The sequence below is a fragment of the Haliaeetus albicilla genome, chromosome 10, assembly GCF_947461875.1.
Source record: "Haliaeetus albicilla chromosome 10, bHalAlb1.1, whole genome shotgun sequence".
NCBI classification, from domain to species: domain Eukaryota; kingdom Metazoa; phylum Chordata; class Aves; order Accipitriformes; family Accipitridae; genus Haliaeetus; species Haliaeetus albicilla.
In genome coordinates this window covers 7,001,301-7,024,415 of record NC_091492.1, presented here as the reverse complement: position 1 = coordinate 7,024,415, position 23,115 = coordinate 7,001,301, and the positions used below count along the sequence as shown (strand labels likewise).

The 23,115-nt window shown below is 37.9% G+C and overlaps 1 protein-coding gene across 5 annotated transcripts in view; it reads left to right on the top strand.

The window, feature by feature from the left end:
- WWOX (WW domain containing oxidoreductase) overlaps positions 1-23,115 on the top strand; it is a 536,552-nt gene that overhangs the window by 209,354 nt on the left and 304,083 nt on the right. The window contains exon 9 of one of the 5 annotated variants that reach the window (XM_069793401.1): positions 13,853-13,882. The exons of the other annotated variants lie outside the window; for them this stretch is intronic. Coding sequence (XP_069649502.1) covers positions 13,853-13,867 — 15 coding nt within the window. The 3' untranslated portion in view covers positions 13,868-13,882. Of the gene's footprint in view, positions 1-13,852; positions 13,883-23,115 lie in introns of those variants that run through there. 5 annotated transcript variants of the gene reach the window in all.

The window sequence follows — 23,115 nt, the reverse complement described above, 5'->3', positions numbered from 1 at the left end:
TCATAAACTTTCTCTATTAGTTTTATTTTTTAAATTTAAGGGCCACCTTCAAATAAGCTCTGGCAAAAACAATGTTGTGTTTACACTTGAAATCTAGTTATTGTCATTCTCTGTTAGCTAGGAAAAAAAAAATCGGAAAGCTCTTATTCCTGTTAGGAAATCCCTAGCTTCCAGGGACAGATGAATAATCCAACCTGGACCATATGATGATATTGTCATGTAGTAGATGCCATTGCAGTGAGATTCTTGTGCCTTATTTTGAGCATGTATGGCCCATTACACTTACGAGGATCTTTGTACAGATTCAGTTTCACTAGGGACGAGAATTGCAAAATGATGCTTCTGATAGTCAGAAGGTATATCACGTCTGAATAATATTTTATATTTTAATAATAATAGGGATATAAGGTTCTTTTAATTTTGTTTAAAGAGTTAATAATCCAGCGACATTGCAGCTTTTTTGACACATGCAGCTTTAGAGATTTGTAAGATTAAACAGAAATATTGTGTGTTTACTAGAAGCAGTGGCAGTATTTGCCTTACTTATATTCACTATGTAAGCAACAATTTTTCTCCTTTTTTGCCTTTTATTTTACAGCAGACTTTGTTTATCAGCAAGGTATGTGTTGATACAAGTTTCATAAAGAATTAGCTGTGTGTGGACATTGCAGCAGTACTTCTCAAACGTTTCCGAAGTCGTTTAGGTTTGGTTAGAGCCTGCCCAAGGCTTCCCGATATTGCACACAAAACCCAAGGGTGCGAGCTCCTTTTCTTCTGCCGCAGCGAAAGACAGGTACAGAGAAGGGCTCGGGCTGGGCTGAGACTGGCAGAGTACTGGGCTTGCTCGCTCCTGCCGATCTGGGATTGGGATGGGAGATGAGCTGTTGGTAGCAACGGATTCGTGCTGGGATCTCCACCAAGTCTCCCTGCCCAATGTATCCACCATCACTTCACCAAGCGCCTCCGTCCCACGTATCCTCGTGCAATGTCAGCGGTAACGGCGACTGGCTTTCGAGTGCTGCAAATCGGTGGCAGAAGCAAAGTTTCGGTGGCCTCAGCTGGCTGCTGCCGTATGCAGTTGTGTTGTTTGCCTGTGCCCGGCGTTGGCCAGGATGCTACTTCTGCAGAATGGGTTATTTTTTTTCTGCCTGGAGTTCTGGTCCTTTCTTTTAGCAGGCAGTACAATTATGAAGTAATTTGCATAACATTTACACTTTGCCAAATTTTGAAAATTGCCACCTTTGAAAAGGAATTGCTGCCATTCACAGTGCCACACTGATTAATCACAATTAAGGACAAAATACAGTGCTTTTATTAAGCTTCCAGTGAGCAGGAAAATTAGCACTTCCTGAAGTGATGAGAGTAATTCCATTAGTGAGAATTCCCATTTAAAATGTGGTACTTTTGTGCCATTTTAGAAACAATTTTCACACTTTTGAAAATGTTCTTATAGCTGTATGCAAGTCACCTAAAAGTACATTGCTGTTACATTTGCATACTGACAGCATCCTGTTAGGAGCTAATTACATGTTTTTTTCATAATATTTTCCTGATGTGGCTCCAGGTTAGACAAATGCTGATGTAGTGCCATCACAGTTTGAAAGATATTTTACTGGAAGTCATTTATAGGGCCAAATCTGAGACTAAAAAATTGTCATTCTAGAATTTCTAAGTTTTTGGGACTTCTTTGCAGCTTCCTCAACCTGTACTTATTTTGACTAGAAGGAGCGTTAATGCAGGCTACCGGACAGTGCAACTCTTCCCTTCGCCAGTGGCAGAAGTAACTGATGGCAAGGCTTTTACAGCAAGTGACTGTATTTAAAGAAAGATAGTAAATTATACTAGTGTGGAAGGAACCCCCATATTTTTAGCGACCCTAGAACTGTTTGCACATCAGAGGTAGGTTGTCAGATAAATACTCCCAGGTTACTAGCGGGACAGGGAATCGCTTTTGTTCTCTTGTCACACTGACTGTTCAGTTATTTCCTACAAAACTGACTACAGAATGACATCTTAGCTGCTATCTCAAGTTCACAACTTCTGTCTTGCAGCCTACCTCTCCCAGAAAAGTCTCTAAATGTCTGTGCCAAAATAGCGTTTTAGCAATAGGACTGCATTTCGTCCTGTTTTATCTTGTATGAAGTAATTACTAATTGAGAAATAAAGTAAGTGAGAGTGACCCTTTTGGCTGGTGATTGTGGCTTTTACCTGGGAAGTGGGCCACTGGGGTTTCAGTACCTGCTTCAGTGAAACTTTAATTACTTACCGAAAGTGGAATTGTATCAAGGAGAGAAGTGAGTGGCCCTCAGCCACCGCATAGCTATCAACCAGAGACAGGCGATGCGTTCCAATCCCCCCAGGCAGAGAAGGGAATTAAACCAGGTTACTCCCACATCACAAGTAAGAGGAAGATGCCTCTTTGACAGAATTGTGAATCTAACCTTGTTTTCTGCTGCTTTTCTATACGAGAGCCAAACCCAGAATGTTTTGTTGTGAATTATGTAGTATTTTTTTTTCTGACAAATTAAACATTGTCAGGGAAATTTATTTCATCATTTTAAAAAAAGTTCAGGGTTTTAAAAAAGTTGGTTTATGAGAATCAACACTTTATTTGATTTTCTTATATCAGCTAAAAGAAGCTCAGTATACTTCTAATCTTGCCAGTGAATTTAGGTATAGGTAGTTTGTACTATATAATTTATATTCTGTGCAACACTAACACACCACATTACTTAAAATGTAAATTTATTTATAAATATGCACACATATATAGTATGTGTTTATATTATTTTAGATTTATGTAAAATATATCAAAGTCTTGTTACAATAAATTCTATAAAATTACTAACAGATTTCTGTTGAACTGTGGCCAGATGTAGCAACCTCTTAGGAGTTTCCTTTTTCTTCATCATTGTCTCTATGCTGCTTAGTGTTAAAAACCTAGGTTTTCTCCTTTCTCTTTAAAAAAAAGAACATTATCATAATTTGTTTGAAATAATGCATTTAAGTTATCAATATGTGATATGTTCCAGCACTCATAAAAGTAAGATTTCTAGATAAACCCCAATAGAAATATTTTTAACAATATTAAAAAAAATCAATTTTCATAAGGTTACGTCTTTTTACTTCTCCATATATACAAAGACTATATTAAAAGAGAGATTAAATGTTACTCTGCAGAGTAAAATGCAAACAGAAAATTATTTTTCATTTTTCAGTGCAAGCAATGGATTATCATTTATTTATGAGACTTTTTTTAATCTAGAATATATGGAAATCTTTTCTTGAAGCACAGTGTAATATTGAATTGGGAATGTTGTCTGACAGTTTTCTTCTTACAGTTGCATAGAATGATTCTACTGTATGAATTTTTTAAACAGGCTTCAATATACTCTGCGTTTGAAAGGGAGGAAGTAATCAGAGTAATCTTGAAGAATCTTACAAATGCACCTCCTCTATCCCTTCGTTCTTCAAACAAACTTCTGCAGAAAAGACCAGGCTATAGCAAATTTTAACATCAAGGGAAAAGTCCGGGTATTTTTCACTCGTCCCAGTATGTATCTGCATGCAAGAGTTCATTGCTGTGGCCAAAACACATACTGACTCACTCATTTCTAATGCTTTTTCATTCTCCTAAGGGCATTATTCTAACATAATCAGTACAGAAGGCTGGATTTTAATCAGAGTGTGTATCTGGTGGTAAATGGGTCCAGCGTTTAAAGGGTTTATTACTTTTTGTCTGAGAATGTATAGTAGACGTCAAGTTAAAAAGCTGTTTTATCCCCCCAAAGTTTCTATGCCCCAGGATAGCACTATATTTCTTTTGCGATTGGGTATAAATGCCCTTGTTGTTGGAGGAAATTATCTTAAGAGCCACTGAGGTAGCTGTGCTTCTCCAGTATTTCAAGTCCATAGGTGCATAATTGGAAGGATCCTTAACAAGTCTTGTTAAATAGCATATCCAGCTATCATAGCAGATTTGTGGCTGGTATGAAACATATCTTGGAAACTATAGTTTGTATCGGAGACCAGAGGTCAGCCAGTTGCATTTGTTTTCCTAAAAACCCTAGTGTAGAACAGGCCCTGTGAAATGTGGACAGGTAGTCAAAATGGAAGGACAGAACAAAAGATGCAAAAATAATGTCTTTATTATGAATAAAATGATCTACAACAATATGCCTTATAATTCAACATTTTTGGTATTCATAAATTATAGTGACAGAAGAATGTAATGCTAACTTACTCATTTAGGTTGATACGAATTTTGCATTAAAATGCTTACAGTTTTTATACATTAAAAGAGTCCTTAGAGAGAAATGAAGCCAATTAAGGAGAAGTAAAGACCCGTGTGTCTTTCTGTATGTATACCTTCATCAAAATGCAGTTGTATAAACAATAGAAATTCAAGGCATTTATGCACCAATTGCTTTTTCCTTTCCCTTCTTCAACAATTACCTGTATACTAGTGATTATAATTTGAGTATCCTAAGGAGAAAATAACTTATCTTTTTTGCTGCAGAGAAATACTGTGACAGAAAACAGTTACCTCTGAATTTGTTTAATGCTTAATACCTTGGTGGCCAGGTAATGAACAAAGTATTTTGTATTAATTTCAAGCAGACGCTCTGCTTTCATCTTCAGCTTTCTATCGTATTCCATTGTACTGAACTCAGGAATCCGTTCTGCCAGTCTCTGTTCTCTGTTAGTATTTTTATGTTGTTTGTGTCACTGGAGCAACTAGTAGTTGGATTCGGAACGAGATCCTAAATCAGTGAGAATATAGAGAACTTCTTACTGCAAGGAATATGAGAAAATGCCTTATATAGGGAATAAAAGCTTTTACAAGTTGAATCTAAAATTCCTAGGGAAGCTCATTTTCACGTAGGTTCCATGTAAGCCAGTTTCTACCTTCCAACCATGGCCAACGCCACATGCTTCAAAAAAGGAGAGTGTAATGTAATCTACATCCTTGTCTTCGTTTCTTCTAGAGTGGAACTTAAGCTGTAAAGCATGAGGTAACAGTAAGTATGAGAATTGGGTCTGCTGAGCTAAATCATGTTCGATAAGCATAATGGCTTTACAGGAAGGAGACGTGGTGTCTCTCAAGGTTCTTCTGCGCTGGTGAGATCCCACTCCTGTCCCCTGCAGCCCGCTGCGGGTCGGTGAAGGGACACGATGCTCTGGCTTTGCCTCGGCTCATTGCCTTTGCAGAGCTGACCTGGCAGCCACCTGGCACTGACAGGCAGCAGCCGGCTGGCCCTGAACCAAGCGGGAGCGCGCGCTGCGCTCGGCGTTGGGTTGCAGTACTGCAAAATGCGGAGGTGCCATTCCTACGGACGCTGCTGCCGTGGCACGCTGGCTGGTGCAAGTAGTTAGTCGGTAGAGCTTTGTAAGAAACGCGGGGCTGGAGGTTTTGCAGTGTCTACACATACATTATATCAGGCTGGTTTTCGGGTTTTGTCTGAAGAAACCACCAGAACTGAACCGAGCTGGTTTTTGACAGCTCTGCTGCGACCTCATCACGACCGTGTTGGTTTACCGTTGCAGGAGATAACAAAATTCAGAGTTTGGATTGCATGTTCAAAAGAACGAGTCTGGAAAAATCAACCTCACTTAAGAAACCAGATCAATTGTAGAAAGAGTCTAATAGCAGAAGTCACAGTATGTTAAAACATAGGCAATTATGGAAGTCCTTCTAATGTTCAAGTTGGGCATTTAATATAAACACATCTTGGTACACTTGGCATTCTAGTCATAGTAAGAAAGAGCTGTTTGTAAAAAGTTACATCTGGTCATCTGAACTAATTGCTAAAACGACACTACATTAATTGGATAATTAAAGATTGCGAACATGTGGCTATTGTATTCCTTGGGCATTAAGCCAACAATTTCTGTGGCTGGGAAAATGTCTGTTAACATAGTTCACAATTCATCTGCTGTATCCTTTTTCATAGAAATAAATAAGCAACATGGGTCTTAAATTTAGATTAGAAAAACTTGTAACTGGTGTTTTTAAATTGAATTTTAAAGCACATTTATGATTTCCATTGTGTTTATGTTTTAACACTTTTGAACGTTGGCAGCTTTGATTTTTTTAGCATCCATCTCACAAATTAATAGTATTGATTTTTGTTTTAGATTTATTGTTAGCATTTTGGAAAGTGTTCTGTAATTGTAGATACTTTGTAACATGAGACCTAGTGCTCCCTGGTTTATTTTGAAGAGGGTGAGTGTTGGCACACAGTTTGAAGAACTTTGTAATAGCGGTAAATTGTTGTGCTTTACCTTTACTTATCAAGGTTATTTGTCAGAAAAATTATGTCTGATAAGTAGGATTCGTTTCACTGGGTGACAGACTAACTTCACAAATCCCTGTACCAACTAGTCACATTTTTTTTGGTGTGTGTGTTTGTGAAATTTTGGTTATAATTTTTCTTGTTCTTAATTTGAAAGTAAAATCTGAGGTCTCACAATGACCTTAAAGTGACTGACCCCTAAATCTAATCACTCCAGACTCCTTTGAAAATTGACAAATATGTCAAATTTACCTTTGACTATCAAAACATTTTAAAAATATTTCATTTGCTAGAAGCAGTAATAATTCTTAAGTTAGTGGTTATTGTTCCAGTGTGATTTGGTCTCACTGCTTTGTTGATATCCATACTATGAATTTATAGCAATATAATCTTCTTCTCATGTTATTCTGAATTATCAATTTTGTAAGAGTAAAAAAATTCAGTTTTACATTCTGGATGAGCAACTTATTGATTGGTTTACTCTGAGCAAAATGGCCACAAATAGTCAATACATGGTCAAAAGGGTGTCAGAGGCATATAAAAAATAGATCTATATTTTTTATTTGTATGTTTGTTGACTTACATATGCTTGCTTTCTTTTTTTTTTTTTTTAAGTCAGTTGTAACAATTATTTTAATGACAGGAATGCAAAGTCACTGAGGAGAAAGAAATATAGGAATACTTCTTAACCAAACAAATAATCGTAATTACACTTCATCTGTATGCACTGCTTTTCACCAGAAAAATGTGTCATGCTTCCAAATTTTCACTAGGTTCAGATAAAAATTATCATTAGGAGATATGGTTGCCTATATTATTGCTTCCCCTTGATCGGATTTTTTTTTTCTACAAAACTTCTACAGCAACGTGTATTGTACACCTGTGTCTGTGTTCATATCCAAACCAATAGAGAGGTAGTCTCATGTTTGTGTCAAAACCACCGCAGTATCATTTACACTCCAACCATATTATTATCTGCTATATCACCACAGTGATGTCAAGATAACTAGCAAACTAACAAAGATAAACTTGTCCAGACAAAAGCATAAGAGACACTCTTATGAGTTACCTGAAAATGCAAATTGCAACCAGAAAGGTCAAGGGAAAAGAAGGTATTTCTGTAGAGGGAATTCCATGCAAATGTTGTTGGATGCTGCTACCTGAGTACTTTGTGTTTGGAATGAGAAATTGTGTTGAATCATTTGTCTAAGCAATTGGTGTTGCATTAGAAATCAGTTGATTGAGGTATAGAGTGTATTTTACTCTTTGTTACGAAAACTACCAAGACGCTTCAAGAAAGAAAAACCTTTGCAGTGTGTTCATGGGTGTATCTGAATGACTGATGACAGATACAATGTACTCTGCAAAAAAACCCCAAACATATTTACTGAGATACCTAAATTTTATTAAAGTAGAAAAGCCCATAGGGTTGGCAAACAGTAGCAGCACCTAGTGCTACGAAAGAGCACCAAACGCTAACTTTGCATGTGGCCTGAGCAATATATGCTGTGGCATACTCATTTCTAGTAAGCGAGCAGGGACCAGTTATGCTTTTGAGTAAAGCTGTTACCAGATTTTGAGTGTCATTCATCACCATTCTGAATAATGGGCTATTCACTCACATCTTCCAGAGTGGAAGGGATAAGGAAGAAAAGTGAGGATTCCCTGTGATAATCAAGGAAGTCTGTAGAAACCTAGAAGGCAGAGGGAAATCAGTATATGTTTTTGTTTTCCGATTAAGTCGTCTCTTCGGTTTCAGCACTGAAGTGTGGTCTGAAATTTGTCTTGCGCTGGTGAAGCTCCATCTCTAAGCAACGTGTACAGCACAGAGGGTCATTGTGCACAACAGCACGTGTGTGTGATGCACATTTTGTAAGTCTAAATGTTTCAAATACCTTATCTGTTTGCCACCGCTGGAATGCAATTCAGCAGCTGACCCAGCAAGGGGAGCTGTAGATTAGTGTGGACAGTTCTGTGGCTTCATAAACCAGAAATTCTCAAATAAGAGCACTTTCTTGAGGATCTATCTGTTTCAGTAAATTTCTGAATTTTCACAGTAATTTCAAGGGAGGCTTCCATAAAATACTTGACTGCAGGTTGTGTGAGAGAGGTGTTTATTCTCTCCCGGCCCACCCACCCTTCCCCCCAAATTAAAATGTTTATAAAGCTGTGCTGGTTTTGTCTAATATTAAAACAGCATCAATATCTCTGTGTGTGATATCGCTTCATCTGGTCCTGGATAATCTGGTACAGGAGTCAATGAACTTAATGCAGTATTGGTAATCCAAAAGGGTTTGAGTTAAGTGTTTTTGACATGCAGAATCAAGAGTCAAGGGCAAAGCAGACTTTAAATATTCCTTCAGCGCAGTCTGGTAGGGATGTAATTGAATACCTCAGGTAAAGCATCTTATCAGAACTAAAGCTGGTTAGTGTCTCATCACCAAACAGGGAGGTGCTGTGTGTCTTCTCCACACAAGTGCTCTTTTGACATTGTTGAAAGTCCTTTGAGGTCTCCGTTCACACTGGAAATTCTGTCAGGAATGCATTTGCACATTATAGGATAAATTCTACTTCATCCAGGTTGCTCCATGGCGTGGTTGTCATTCTAGCGTTTTAGTAGTTAATGCCAAAGCAGCTAAAGGATTATGAGAAGTTGCACAAAAAGGAATCAGGAAAGGAATAAATATTGCATGTTTGTGTTGTTAATGTGATCTAAATCCTCATAGTAAAATACAGAAATGTTTCCACTCAGACTAGAATTATAGATCATATGTTCCTTTAAGAGGCATATGGAGAGAATATAGTGAAAAGACATGTATCAGGAGACTGAACTGCCAGAAATTTTCTATCACAATCTATCTCTGGGGTTGCAAAGAATTGTGCAGAGGAAGAAGTCTGAGCATAAACAATGTGTTCAAATATCTGTGAACAGACGAAGTTTTATGACTCTGATTTTGCTAAGTCTTAAAGCTGCATTATGGGTATTGTGTTATTTGATATTTTTGTTAAACAGCAGCTCCTATAGCCATACAATTAGGGGTAATTCTCAATGGAAAAAAAGGCCCTCCCACCTGTGAATGTGGATAGTATCTTGAACAGGTAGAGGGCTCAGGCACAGTATTCACATAGCAAGAGTTCAGAAGAGATATGGAGATTTTACACTGTGATTTGTATTTTTTTGGTTTCATTACTAAGCATATTGACAGATGAAGGCATTGTCATTTGGTCCTTTAATTTGCATTTTTTCCTTCGTTAGTGGTAATCCTTAAGACTTCAGTGTGCATTTTGTTAAAGCAGAACTTGCTAGGGTGTTATTTTTTTCCATCTATAAAATACTTCATTATTTTGGGAGAAATGCAAAATAATTATAGATTTGAATCAAAATTTTGCTGTTATTACATGATGAAAAGATCCCATTTGGATTCATTTTAACTCCTCATTTGAATTTGAAATGTAACAATTGTTAGAGAAGGAGAGGATTTTGATATCACATTGATCTAAATCAATCAATGTCTCTGTGTTTCATTAAGTTGCTCTGGATTGGTAGGGATACTGTTAAAAAGTATTGCTAGACCAGGAACCATCTTGTTTTCATAGTGGATAATCATAGGAAAGATAATTGTGCTCCACAACATGTTGTTAGTTGTGCTTTACTGATGGAGCTACATCAGTGCTATTGGGTCTCTGTCAGTGGAGGTGTTGGTTTGTGAGACAAATTTATGCACAAAAATGTGAGGTATTAAGGTTTTCATTTTTTTCTTTCAGGAACCACAATTCCAATTCCTATTCTTCTTTCTAATATCCTTAGTAAAAGCAAAAGCAAGAAAGTTCCAATTACTTCCATGGTTCCTCAGTGTGGCTCCTGTGGAATCTGGAACCCCAGATTTTTTATTCAGAATGGTGATTCTTACGTGAATGAGTTGTGTGTCATCATTAAAATTAAGGTTATTCCCCTCCCCCCTCCCCCCAAGAAAAAAAAAAAAGAAAAAAAGAAGCAGCTAATTCCTGTAAGCATTTTCTATTGAGACATTTACTTGGAGAGATACAATTTCTAGGATTCTGGGGGCACTAGAGGCTGAAGAAAGAAGACTCTCAGGACTGTGAAATGCAGAACTTTTTCCTGTTTGAAATGATAAAATATCCAAAGTGGGTGAGTGTTTAAAACTTGGAAATATTTTTTAGTGTGTCAAAAAGGGTACAAGCAATATCGTGATTAACTCTGCTTTAATTATAAGACAACATGAGCTATGGGGCCAAATGGTCACCACAGTTGGTAGGAGGCTTGTGTGGGGTACTTCTTACAAAAGAATTCTGTCAACTTAAAGAGGAGCCTCATTTCACTGTGGTTTGATTTGTATCCATTTGGTACCCGCTTTTCCTCCCTTGTTCTAAAAAGGAACAAGATCTGATTTTAAAGGCAGAACACAAGAACTGAGAACAACCACATAAAGTGACTCACTGTCTCCCTTTGTCTCTCTCCCCCCAGTGACCCCAAGGATGTTTTGCCATTTAGAAAACTTTTAATGACATCTCTCTTGTTTCATTTACACTCACCACAGTGTGAGCTCCTTGTCCCCCTCCTCCACTACCACAGCTTGCTCACAGAACGGGAGGCATGCTTTTAAAATTATGATTTCTTTATTGTGGTTGTTGTTTTGAGTTTCAATTATTATCTCTTTCAGTACTTTCCCCTTTTTTATTTGTGTGTGCTAAATGTTTAAATGATATATTTTTCAGGAGCATAAAATAAAAGAAGAAAAGTTCCTTGTAGCAAGAGCTGTATTTCACAGTAGTATAGTATATAAAGCAGTTAAAAATAATATCCTTAACAACTAGTATTCACGGAAAATGCAGTAGATGTGTTTTAGAAATAAATATGCTCAATTTTCAGTTACCAGACTGATTCCTGAGGATGGTGAATCATTCTGTAGAAGCATTTATTGCAGAGCTCAACCATGCTGTATCACTTACAAGTCTGGCAAGATGGAAAAAATACAACTCTCAAATGAACAAATCTCAAGCCAGTAATATTCACCTTTTTTCATTTTCCTTTCCATTCATAATTGATTCTAAACTTATGTGAATCTTTCAAAATAACTGTCTTATTGATTGGGAACAAACTATAAAATGTCATTATAAGAGTCATTCATTTTTTCTCTCTGATTACTGTAAACAGACGCTGATCAGGCAAAATGCTATTTTTTCTTTTCATATATTGTGTGATTTGTACCTATTATGTATGGAAAACAGCATAAGGAAAATGTCACAGATAGAGAAGGGCATTTATCAGGGAAGATATCTTGTGTTTATACAGCTTAAGATCAAGGATTTTATATTTATGCAAAAGGCAGGGCACTTCTTGGTCTATGCTGTGTTACAAAACTTCTGCCAAAGCCTTTCTCATACAAATGTAAAATATTCTAAAATATGAGAACTCACTGCTGTCAGGAGCCACTCAAATCATTAAGTTTCTGTCTTATATGTACATTTACATGCATCATCTTAAGTAAGGTACAATTCCTGTCTAGAAATGACTATTTCCAAAAGATATGAACCAGTTTTTATAGGTGGGTGGTGCACACACACACTGCTAATAAAAATATACCTGAAGAAGCGTTAAAGCAGCTTACATTTTTCACTCCTTTGGTAATTAAAGGTCCATTCTACAGCCATCCATTTTCAACACTTAAACCTTTGTGCGCTTGGAGAGGCGTTCTTTGATATGCCTCTGAATGATGGATTTTCAGAATGAGGAGACCTAAAAAGTTTGTGCTCTATATCACTATAGGAATGAAACCAGTAAATTTAGAAGATACAGTAAGAAAGCTTGTGTTTGTTGGCAAACTGTTACTCTGACTAAATCATCAGTGCGATTCCTGTGTAGGTGTATGTGAAAATTCCCAGAGGTAATATTGAAGAATTATTAGAAGAGCTGTTTTTCAATAAACTACCCAGTGCAGTTGTACGCATTCCTGGCAAACTGCAGAGATGCTTGAATTCCTTTGGATATATGCATGTCTGGAAAGAACTCAGAAGGATGTGGTATGCTGCCTGCAGTAAGCCAAGTGAGAAATGGTTTCCTGGAAGTAGCAACAGTTGTTGTCTTTACTGTGAATTTTGGTTGGTTTTTTGTCATGAGGCATGCCACTTCTAACTTTTTAGCAGGGATATTAATTCTCTCTAAGTTTCTAACACTAAGGACTCTTCCGTGGCAAGGAGCTTTGGAACAGTAAAAGCTGCTGGCTTATACAACTTCCTTTCTATAAATTGACTGGGTGTGAAGAACAATGTCCAATCTCTTAAATTATTTGTAAACCTGTTGGTTTTACCCCCTCCTCTTTAATTTCAGTAGTAACAAGTAAGCCTCCTTAGTTCTCTTGCACTTGGTTCCTGTTGCACCACAGCCAGTAATTGGAACTGCTTTTTATTAAAGATACTCTTGCTGGAATCAGCTAGGGAAGCCAAATAAAAAAATAAATGGAAAATATAAAATGAAAGCAAGTAGTGCAGAATTTTCAGTGTTAGTTATTGATTTCCTTGATTGTGAGCACACAGGAACGCTGACACTCAGTGTACCTAATTGTGATTTTATTGACTATCATTTCTACCTTGTTTATACTGCCAGGGTCTGTTGGTCACTGTGACTGATGGTTTTCACTCATTCCAAGTCTTGCAGCTCTGACCAAATATACCTTTGTTCTTTCTCTTCATTTTTTCTTAATACAATATCCGTGCCTGTTCAAGTTTTGTGTATACCTTGACCACTGCTAAAGTGGAAAATAAAAGCCTTGCAGCAATTCCTTAGACTCTAGAGGGACATCTGTTTTTAAAAAAAGTTGATCTTCATTCCTGGGAAAATTTGGTGAGTCACTTGTTGAAATCCTATCTTAAACACGCAAATAAAACAAGAGGTAATTGGATATTAGGTGTCAGTAACAACAGATGACTGTGGTGAACATAGGTACTGATAATTTTAGTGTTTCCTCAGTTTATACTACTTATTTTTGGTTTATAGGTAATATGTGACCTATTTTTCATGCTTTGCCCAATCCGATTACCTGTGTAATGAGCAGCCACCACAAGTTACAGAACATGGCACCAGTTCCCCAGGTTAGCAACATCTCGATTCTACTTAATTTATAAATTTCCCAGGACCAGACCAAGGTACCAAATCTAGAGACAGTGCTTAGCCTGTAAATAAGGCTGGTCTTCTATGGAGGTTTTAAGATGAGAAGAAACAGGGAAGAGGCATAGGGACAGGCAACATTACAAATTTTCAGGCGTGGAGGCCAGAGTAAGGTTCAGGAGATATGTGTATGCTTGGGTGAGCGGGAATCACGGTGGGTGCCCCCATGCCTCTGCAACAGCCCAGTCTTCTCACCTGCCTCTTGCTGGGATGCCTCCCCTGGAAATGCTCTCCTGTCTCTGCACTTGCAGAGGTGGAAGAGATGTATAGAAATAGTGCAGTGCTCTATGGTTTTGTCTTTCTTTCCAGTACAATTTGTGGTACTTCCCTGACCCAGGGCTGTTCAGTGTCTGTCTTCTTCCCAAAACAGATCCTGACACTGTAACATGCTCCCATGGAGAGAGGAGATAGGAGAGATGTCTATCTTCATGCATCTACGTGAGAAGAAAAATCTATTATATGAACAGATCCTTTCCAAGGTCTTCTACTACCCACTGATCCTGCTGTGGGGGAATTAGGAACCTTGGCGTATATCATTCCTTTTTTAATCTAGTTCTATTGTAACAAAAAAAAAAACCCAAAACCAACCAAACAAAAAAGGAGTGGTGAACAATTTACTTTTTAAATTACACAAGCACCATAAGTCAAAAATATTCATGTTTCTCCTCTAGTAATTTTAATTTTCACATTTTTCTGGTGTATTGTATGGTAAGATGTCATTAAGAGTTTTATGGTAATGAATTACATTAGCCTTACAGACTATTTTTACTAGCCTTTTTTACTGTCACCTTTGCTACATAAGCCTAATTTTATGTTATTGCAATGATGTTCCATGGAGTGTTCAAATAATCGATAACAGTACAAGGGTTGTTCCATGGGGATCACATTATATGAGTTTATAATGTACAATATCTGCTTTGATGTATACATGTAGTGTTTGCTGTTTTTCCCTCTCTTCTTAAATACAGAAATTTCTAGTTGTGTTTATTCCCCTCGTCAGCATACTTTATCATATCAAAGCCTTTACAGACAGTGTAGAACTACTGAGTTATGTTTGGGTCATGTTTTCCAGTGTGCCCTTTAATACTGTAGCTTTAGAAATGCAATTTTCAGCCTCTGCTTATTAGAATATGATAAAGTATTCCTGGTCTATGTCCAGCTCCACTAATCTCCAGACTACACTTCATGAATTAGGCATGAAGATTTTAGTCAATGTGCTTTCAAAGACCAATGTTTAGGGAATCATGGATTTTCTACAAGCTAAGGGAGAAATCTATAATAGGAAGAACTGATTTTCAAACATCATATTCTGTAGAAGAAATGACCAGTTCTGGCTTGGAAACAGAAAACATTTCCTTTTAGAATACTCAAGAACTGGTTAAAAATGTGTTGTAGGTTTTAACTTATAAAAGGAGTAGCTTTTTAAAATGCGCTGTAAGTGCTGTATAGTGTATAGAGGCTCATACATATTAGATACCACGTAGACACCTCCTGAAGTGTGGGTTAAAAAACAAGTCACACTAAAGTTGAATCAGTTTAGTGGTATTAACCTACTCACTGATGGACGTTTGTCTGCTTTACCTGTGTGCTGTTTATATGCAGCAGATCCTGCTGTTGGTGAGCTCTGACACAGGGAAAGTGGAGGTGGTGTAAAAGTTGGAACATATAAACAGAGTTTAAATTCTGTCCCACTGCTTTAATTGCTGAAGGCTAAGTCCAAATTAAACGAAGTCATACAGAAAAATACACAAATATGCATTCATAATGCCATCCAGTTTGACCCCCAGGTGTTCACTTGTGACCTTAATTATCTTTTGTTTCTCGGTAAGACTCATCATCTTGATTTTTGTGGAATATAGGCTCGAAGATGATTCATGAGCTAGTCATCTTGAGGAAGACCTGTAAGCAATCACTCAGACTTGAGAGAACTATAAACAATATTGACCTCACTGGGAAATGTCACCTGTTGGCATACTACATAGCTTGACTTTAATCTTGATTTTTTTTAAGAGAAAGGGGGTTATCAAGGCAGTATTAGTTCAGTCAGAGTCACTTTTTTATGCAAAAGACTAGTGCAACTATGTTAAGTCAATCTTTGCAGTGTTGCCATAGACATCTCCTAGAGTGTACCATGTAACCCTTGTCTTAGGAAACTGCAGCACCGTTACACAGTCCTATAATGGATATATTTCTTGCAAAACAACTAGTTATGGAGTAAATGAGAAGGTACCCTTTCAGTTTGTTTGGCATTGGTCTATACTAATGAGTGTTGATAGCGTCTAGCACCTTGTAGTTGCTACTGAAATTATACCAAGTATTAATAAACAGTGATGTTTGGTCACTGAAGAATTAAAGGACAGTTGTAACTTCTTTGGATGCAAATGGGAGCCTTTCTGCCTGAAGGAGACAGCCATGCGTAATGAATCCCATCATCCCTGTCCCCTTCTCCTCAGACAGAGTTGTTGTGAGATGGAGGGGGGAGGGTATGTCTGTGTGTTCACATGAGTGTTTTTAATAGTCATGTCTCCATCTCGCTTCTACAGTATGAAGTCATTCTACCAAAACCAGTGTTTTTCCCACTTTTGGTAAATCATAAATAATATGAGATGCTGACATTGCTTTGTTTACTTGTGGTTTTTTAAATTTTTGTTGTGTTTCTTGGAAGGGAAGAATTTTTCCATCCTGTGAGGCAGATGTGTGTGTAGTAGTATTTCCTACCTGTAATAACTTATTGCATGTACATATGTGCTCATACCATATATCCACCTCCACTACCCATGTGATATGCTTATCTAGGACAAAAAGAGTAAATGCTGGCTTTTATGTTGTTCTTTTCCGATATATTCAATAAATTATCTCTGGTAAAAATGATTCTTAACCACACTTTATATAGTTGAGGGTGATCCCAGGAAACACAGAAATCTGTGTCTCAGATTTGCAGGCTATTGACTACATTGGTAATTCTTTAGATCGGAGTAGTAGACAGCGTCACACAAGAGCTTTGTGCTCTTTTTCAGCACAACAGCATCCGTAAAAGGAAAATGACACCCGTAGCTGAATATAAATTATGCCAAATGTTGAAAGCCAACTTGCATCCTTCTGTGTTCCCTATAAAGTCAAGCAGAACGATAAGCAGGGTAGTAGTAATCAGCATTAGCTCTGGCTAGTGACTGTCAGAAATGTGGTCGAAAACTGCCAACAAGCCACAGGTTGTGGAAATTTCTTTCTGTAGCTTGCAGCTACATATGATGAATGCTGGGAAACAGGCACCCCTGAAATTTACTTTAGCAGTGAAGCATCCACATGGAACAGGGTATCCGGAAAAAGTTTGCTGTTGGTAGAATGAGTTCCATTGCATCCTGCCTGCACGTATGCCCTGCGTGAATCAGAAACCAAATCCCATCCTCTTGTTCTACCACTTCCCTGTACATTGCAGCCAGGAATCAGCCAGCCCAAAGGTTGTAGTATAGGCCCTTCCTTGACATCTGTGTAATCAGGGAGCAGGGAAAAGTAGAGCAGTAAATAGAAATCCTCAAGTAATTACACAGACTTCATAATGCAAAAGTTTGTAATAGTTTAATGTAAAGCAAGGGGATGCATTAATACCCCAATAAGAATAGAATGAAAAAAATTTTGATGAAAATTGCAAACCGGAATAGCAATCAGCACCAGTTCTTTCTTTGGAAAGAACAAAAGATTGAGGTAGCTATATAATCATGGTTTCATTAACTGATTGTTTAAATTATTTTCTCTGCGGAAAAGTAGAGACAGGTGAGATTAATTCTAGGAGTATTACACTATGCAGATCTCAGCTCTTGAGTACACTGCTGTGTTTAAAATGCCGTGCTGTGCTTTGCTGTGCCATCCAGTTGTTTTGTTAGAAAAAACATTCCATGTTTCACTTTGCTATATAAATTTGCAGCGTCAGCCAAACACTGGTTAAGACATAGAGAGGGAGCCTATTAGGAGGCTGTCTTTCAGACACTGGGAAATTTAGAATTTTAGTTTTACATTGTACCATGAAAGTTGGTGCTGTTTTGTAAAGCTTATTATTAACTTGAGAACCCGTTTCTAAAATGTGCGCAAATAACATGTTAGCATAGGTGGAAGGTTATGAGGGTCTATTTGGTAGTTCCTTCAACGACAATGAAAAACTCAGAAAGTAGTCATCTGCTAGTCTTTGACTTCCTTACGGTCCTTTCAATATTCTTTGGAAAACAGAAGGAACAGATATACCTAAATTTTTAGATATTATGTTATGAAATAAATGGTTTAGGCACTTGGAGCTACAGAGAAGCATATCATGATTTTCAGAACAAAATTCAAGCAGCCCAGGAAGGTAAACCACTGCACTGCACACACCCTTTTGAAAATAGCAGTAGGCCCATAGCTTCCTTTTCAAGTTTCTAAACTCCTTTGAAAATATAGTCAGTGATAACTAAACCCTAAGTCTGGTAAGAGCCTAATTCCTAATTTATAAATTAAGTTCCCAAATCTTACCAAATTTCAGTGGTATTTACACTTCCAACTGCCTGAGTCACTTTTGAAAATGAGGTACGTGCTTCTGAGCTGCACATTCTTCTAACAGCACCTTCTTGGCCTGGGCTTGCATTTGCCCCGAGGGGAATGGCAAGGAGGGAGAACAGGGACTCCTTGTTCTAGATTTCCCAAACTGAAGTATTATTTGTTGAGCTAAATTGCGCATACAATTTACCTGCCTAATGTTGAAACCTGATTCATGCATATGTAACTGGAGTAAATATTCTTGCATGAGATTGTTTTGACAGGGTTTTTTGAATGATACATTAGGTGTGCTAAGGTTCCTCATTGAGTTTTACTACATGGTCTTAAATGATTACCTAAACTATCTCCGTGTACCATTTTTAGCCCTTCAAGGGCCATTGTTTCCTATCCATTTTTAAATCTTTTTTGGGCACACTATAGATGCTGTTAATAAAACTGCATTTTTCAATGGGTTACAGAGATTAGAATCTCAGATTACTCTAGTTTTTCTCTCTATATTACAGGAAGTTTCTGTGGTATATGGTTGGCAAATGTTGACATTGTTTTGTCTTTTCCTGCATTTGTGGGCAATAATGGATTGAAGAGCATCTTATGGCTTTTTATTTTGCCAAAATCCATACGGGTTAGACATATGCCTATAATTCACATTTTTATAACTATCATTAGAACTCCTGCTGATGATTAATAGACTGAAACTTCTAGGACTGGGTCTTGAAAGGTTCTTATCTAGAAATCTTTATGGAAGGACAAATAATAAATTGCTTTATAACATTTATATTTGTACCAAGTATTTAATGTCCTCATCTGTTTTCTGACTGAAATGGGATAGTAATTGTAAGACTACAGGAACAATACAGAGGCAAAACTGTAATCCTGCTAAAGGGAAGTGGGAGTTGGTCACTACTGAGCCATCAGCCCTGTGTATTTGGAGACAGCGAACTAGTACTAGTGCTGCCATCATGTCAGATTTTCAGCAGTAGTTGAGCATCCCATCCTTGTCTTCAAAGGAGGGGATTCAGAATACCTGTAGATCAAGGTAGTTATTTTTATTCTTAGTACGAAATTTATTATTAAACTTCTACGTTACCTGAATTATCATATGTGTTTTTACTTCTTGGTTTGTTTTCCATTTGGTCCTATTGGTTGTTACAGAAGCCTTATTATATTCCCTCATCTTCTTAACAATTCTCTGGATAAGCCTGAGATTCCTACCTCCCTGCTGCAGTGCTGTAATGATATGCTGCTCTCAGGATCTTAGCCCAAACCAGCATATCTTATTCTAGGTCCAGAACCAATGTGAAATGAGTTTTTTACACCAGCATTTTGGGGTTTTTATGATTTAAAGTAATTGTTTTCTTTGGCATGAAAATACAAAATGACCATCAAACAACAGCCAAGTACAGTTTAGTGGGAGAAGAAGCTGAAGCAAGCAAATTTATGACAGAAAGAATATTGAAACTGGATTGGCAGCCCCGGTTTTCCCTTATGGCAATTATTAAAATAGTTTTCAGAGTACACCTTAGTTACAGAATATATTCTTAAACTTATCTTTTAAAGGTCAGATGTACAATAAAGTAAAGGTGTGATCTGATACCCAAAAAGGTTTTTGGGGAGCTAAGTCTTTGCTAGGGGGTGGATATGAGTCTTGGCTCTGAAATATTCACTAAATTTAACATTGTTTGCCAAGCTAATAACATGCTAATTGTCTGGTCAGATCCTTTATAATGTGAAAATTATGATCCGGTTAACATTACGGTATGACTACACAGGGATAAATAAAACCTGTCATTTTTCTGTATTAAATTTAATCTAAATACAATACTTCTGTAGTATTTATACGATATTGAGTTTTACCTTTGTATCTCTGATAAATGCTGTTGCATCACAATTATTTTGGATCACCACTCCAAAACCTCTGCTGTGCTTATGGTTGTTTTGTCCTGTCTGTCCTTCACCAAGTCTTCAACTCCCTGTTATCACAAGAAAAACTTCCTTCTTTTTTAAAGCAGGTATTTTTTGTCATCAGTCCTGTTTGAGTCAGTCCTACACAAGTTTGATCAAGCCACATATCCTCTCACTAGGATCAATTTTAACCATGAAGTATAGATTGAAATATCTGTGTGTGTCAATTTGACAAAGAGAACAGAGGAGATATCTTTACTAGAACTGTACTACAGTTGACAGATTCCTCCCCCCACCTTTGGGTATTGACTGAGCATGTGGGGGATCAGGCATTGCTTCAGCTACAGTCTGGCTTTGCCATAGCATTCCTGGTGTGTAAGAGTGTCATCTTCTCCCATGGACCAGCTGGGCATATACACTTTAAGTTTGTGTTTCTTATTTAGAAAATGTGCATTTTAAGAGGCAATGGAAAGAGTTGGAAGCAGAGCTGAGCTAACAAACTGGCAAGGATAGGTGCTTGGTAGGAAGAAACACATCCCATGTGCAAGTGAAAAGCCTGTCCTCATTGAATTCCCCTTTATACTGCAGAAGCCTCTAAATACATTGGGGGACAGCGCTGGGAGCAGCTCACATAGTATATGGACTTCCTCAATGGAAAGATCTCTGCGTGATACTGGCAGAGCTTTTGCAGGTCAGAGCTTCCGCATGTCAGGCTTTCTAAAGCTGTCAGTGTCGTCGTCTTTGTCAAACAAAATGCAGCACCATCCCTCTCTGCTAAGAGATGACAGGAGGGGAAATGTTTTTTTTCTTAGTTGCAATTTAGAAGCATGAGGTGAAGCAAAAAGACCATGAGATTTCAAATCTGGAGACAGGGAGCATATAGCTAGAAATAAAACTTGGGGCGGGGGGAATTCTATCTAATATGTAAGTGGGGCCCCATTTGTATATAGATTTCCAGTAGTGTTGTACTTTAGGTAGCAGACAAAAGGGGAAAAAAATGGAGAAAATAAGATATTCCCTCAGTGAGAAAGCATGAGGAAAAGCCTGGCTTGGAAGACTCGTGACACTTCAGTTTAGTTGTTAGTCCACTGTGATTTAGGACCAAGGGTTATGGTAGTGATTTCCTCTTTGGTGTGTAAAATTAGGACTCTGTTTCATCTGTGTAGGAACCCATACCTCAAAACTACAATCTGCTGTTAAGATTATTCTTACTTAAAAGGAAAATTACTTTAATTACAGTATATTGGCTTACTGGACCAGTTTTATCTATAAATCTGTTTTCAGCAATACAATATCCAGTCATCTTTATCAAGGCTTTATTCTGTAAATCAAGTTCTTTTTCTGTTATGGGCTTTATAATAACAGTACATGACCTGCACTGGCAACAGCTTACTAAAAAATAGGCTAAATGTATCTTAAAGCTCAGATGCAAAAGGTAAAAAAATATTCACACAAGCATATTTCATCTTGCAAATGAACAAAGCTCATTTGACATAGTTGAAAACTATGAGCGTTCCTATGGTTCATTTGTGTCTAAATCCTGAAATTGTGAATATGCATTTCAGCCTTGCTATGTACCAACAAGGGCAAAAGCAACAATACACCTTTCTTATATAAACTTCTAAAAGGCTGAATTATTGAAGGTAGTGCAGGTGCTACGCTCGTATCATGAAATATGACTTATGGGTTTAAATCTATTCTTAGATTTCAATATTTTTACCATAACTGCATGAGTCATTCATTCTTGACCATATGTGGTAACCATAAAAGCCATGAGAGTCTGACTCTATGACTCTGAAAAGGCGTGGGTAGCACAATTAGCAAATGACTCCTAGCAATTGGACAATTTCTCTTGATGGAGGAAAATGATCTGCAATATTTTCAGCCCAGAAATAAATAGAATGCAGTTTGCTATCAAGTTACATAGCAGAGGCAAGTGAAAAAGGATTGTGAAAGTTTCCTGAACTATGGCTATGCTGAATATACTGACAGAACTAAGCAAACATGAAGTCACCCTAATTACTGATGAGCAAAGGGATGTTTTCCACTGAATTTCCTCCCCCCTCTTTTTTTTTCTTTTAATGCAGGATGCTATTGTTGTAGTTCAGAAAGCCCCGGGCAGCTTAGAAATCAGGCAAAAAATCAATAGCCCACTTGTTGAAGATAAGTGAATTAGCTTGTGTTGAATGTAACTGAGTACCTGAACACTTCAGTGAGCAGCCTTTGTTTTGTGAGAAAGGAGATTTGTAAGGTTTCTCTTCCGAGGGCTGTGGTGGTGCACATCTCAGATTAATCAAGCTGAGTAAGAGGGAGTGGACCACTTACACAGGGACATAATTTGTGAATTTTCTTTCTTTCTGTCTTGTTCCTATCTGCTTACCATAGCTCACCATGCTGAGCAGATTTCCACATATTTCAAAGCTGATGATGAATCTCACAGAAGAAGTTTAGTGAGCAATAACAAAGAGGACCAGAATAAATAGTACTATACAGCAGTTTGCCATGGGCCAAATTCAAAATTTCTTTCCCACTCTATGCAGGCCTGGGATCTCTTTCATTTCACAGACATTACGTCTCTGGGAAGCTCGCCTTACGTGTCTATGTACTGAGAGAAGAAATGCTTCCGTCCAGTGTGGTCAGACCGTTTCTAATTCCCATATCCAGAGGCAGCAACCCTCTTTCCTGCTCCAAAGGACTCCTACTGGCCGCTGCTGACACAGAGGACGGGCAGTGCCCAGCTCCTGGCTAGCTGCTCTGCTCTGCGCTACAGCCTGAGAAAGAGCTCAAATCTCTTCCCACTGAAACCACTTTGCTACCAACTTCTGTGTTAATCGTACCTGTCACTAAGATGATGTTGTCCTAGTCAAGCTGTTTCTGAGTCTCTGGCCTGCCTCCAGAAGTAGAAGAGAAATGCAAAACTGTTCTTATCCCAACCTTCCAACTTCCCGATCCTTGAGCGAGTTGCCAGCTCAGCCTTAACGAGCCAGGGTAGTGGGAGGACTCCTTGAAGTGCTCCCTGGGCATCGATAGCCCTGGGGGCCATATGAGCAGCAGGGGATGGCCTCACCTTTTGTTGACAACTCATGTAATCTCTTTGTGAATAATCAGGTAGAGAGATCTGAAGGCAGTCACGTGGGATGTATTCTTGCTAGGACATCGGCAGCCCCAGTGCTGAGGAGGAGGCCCAGCCAGTCAGATCCATCTCTG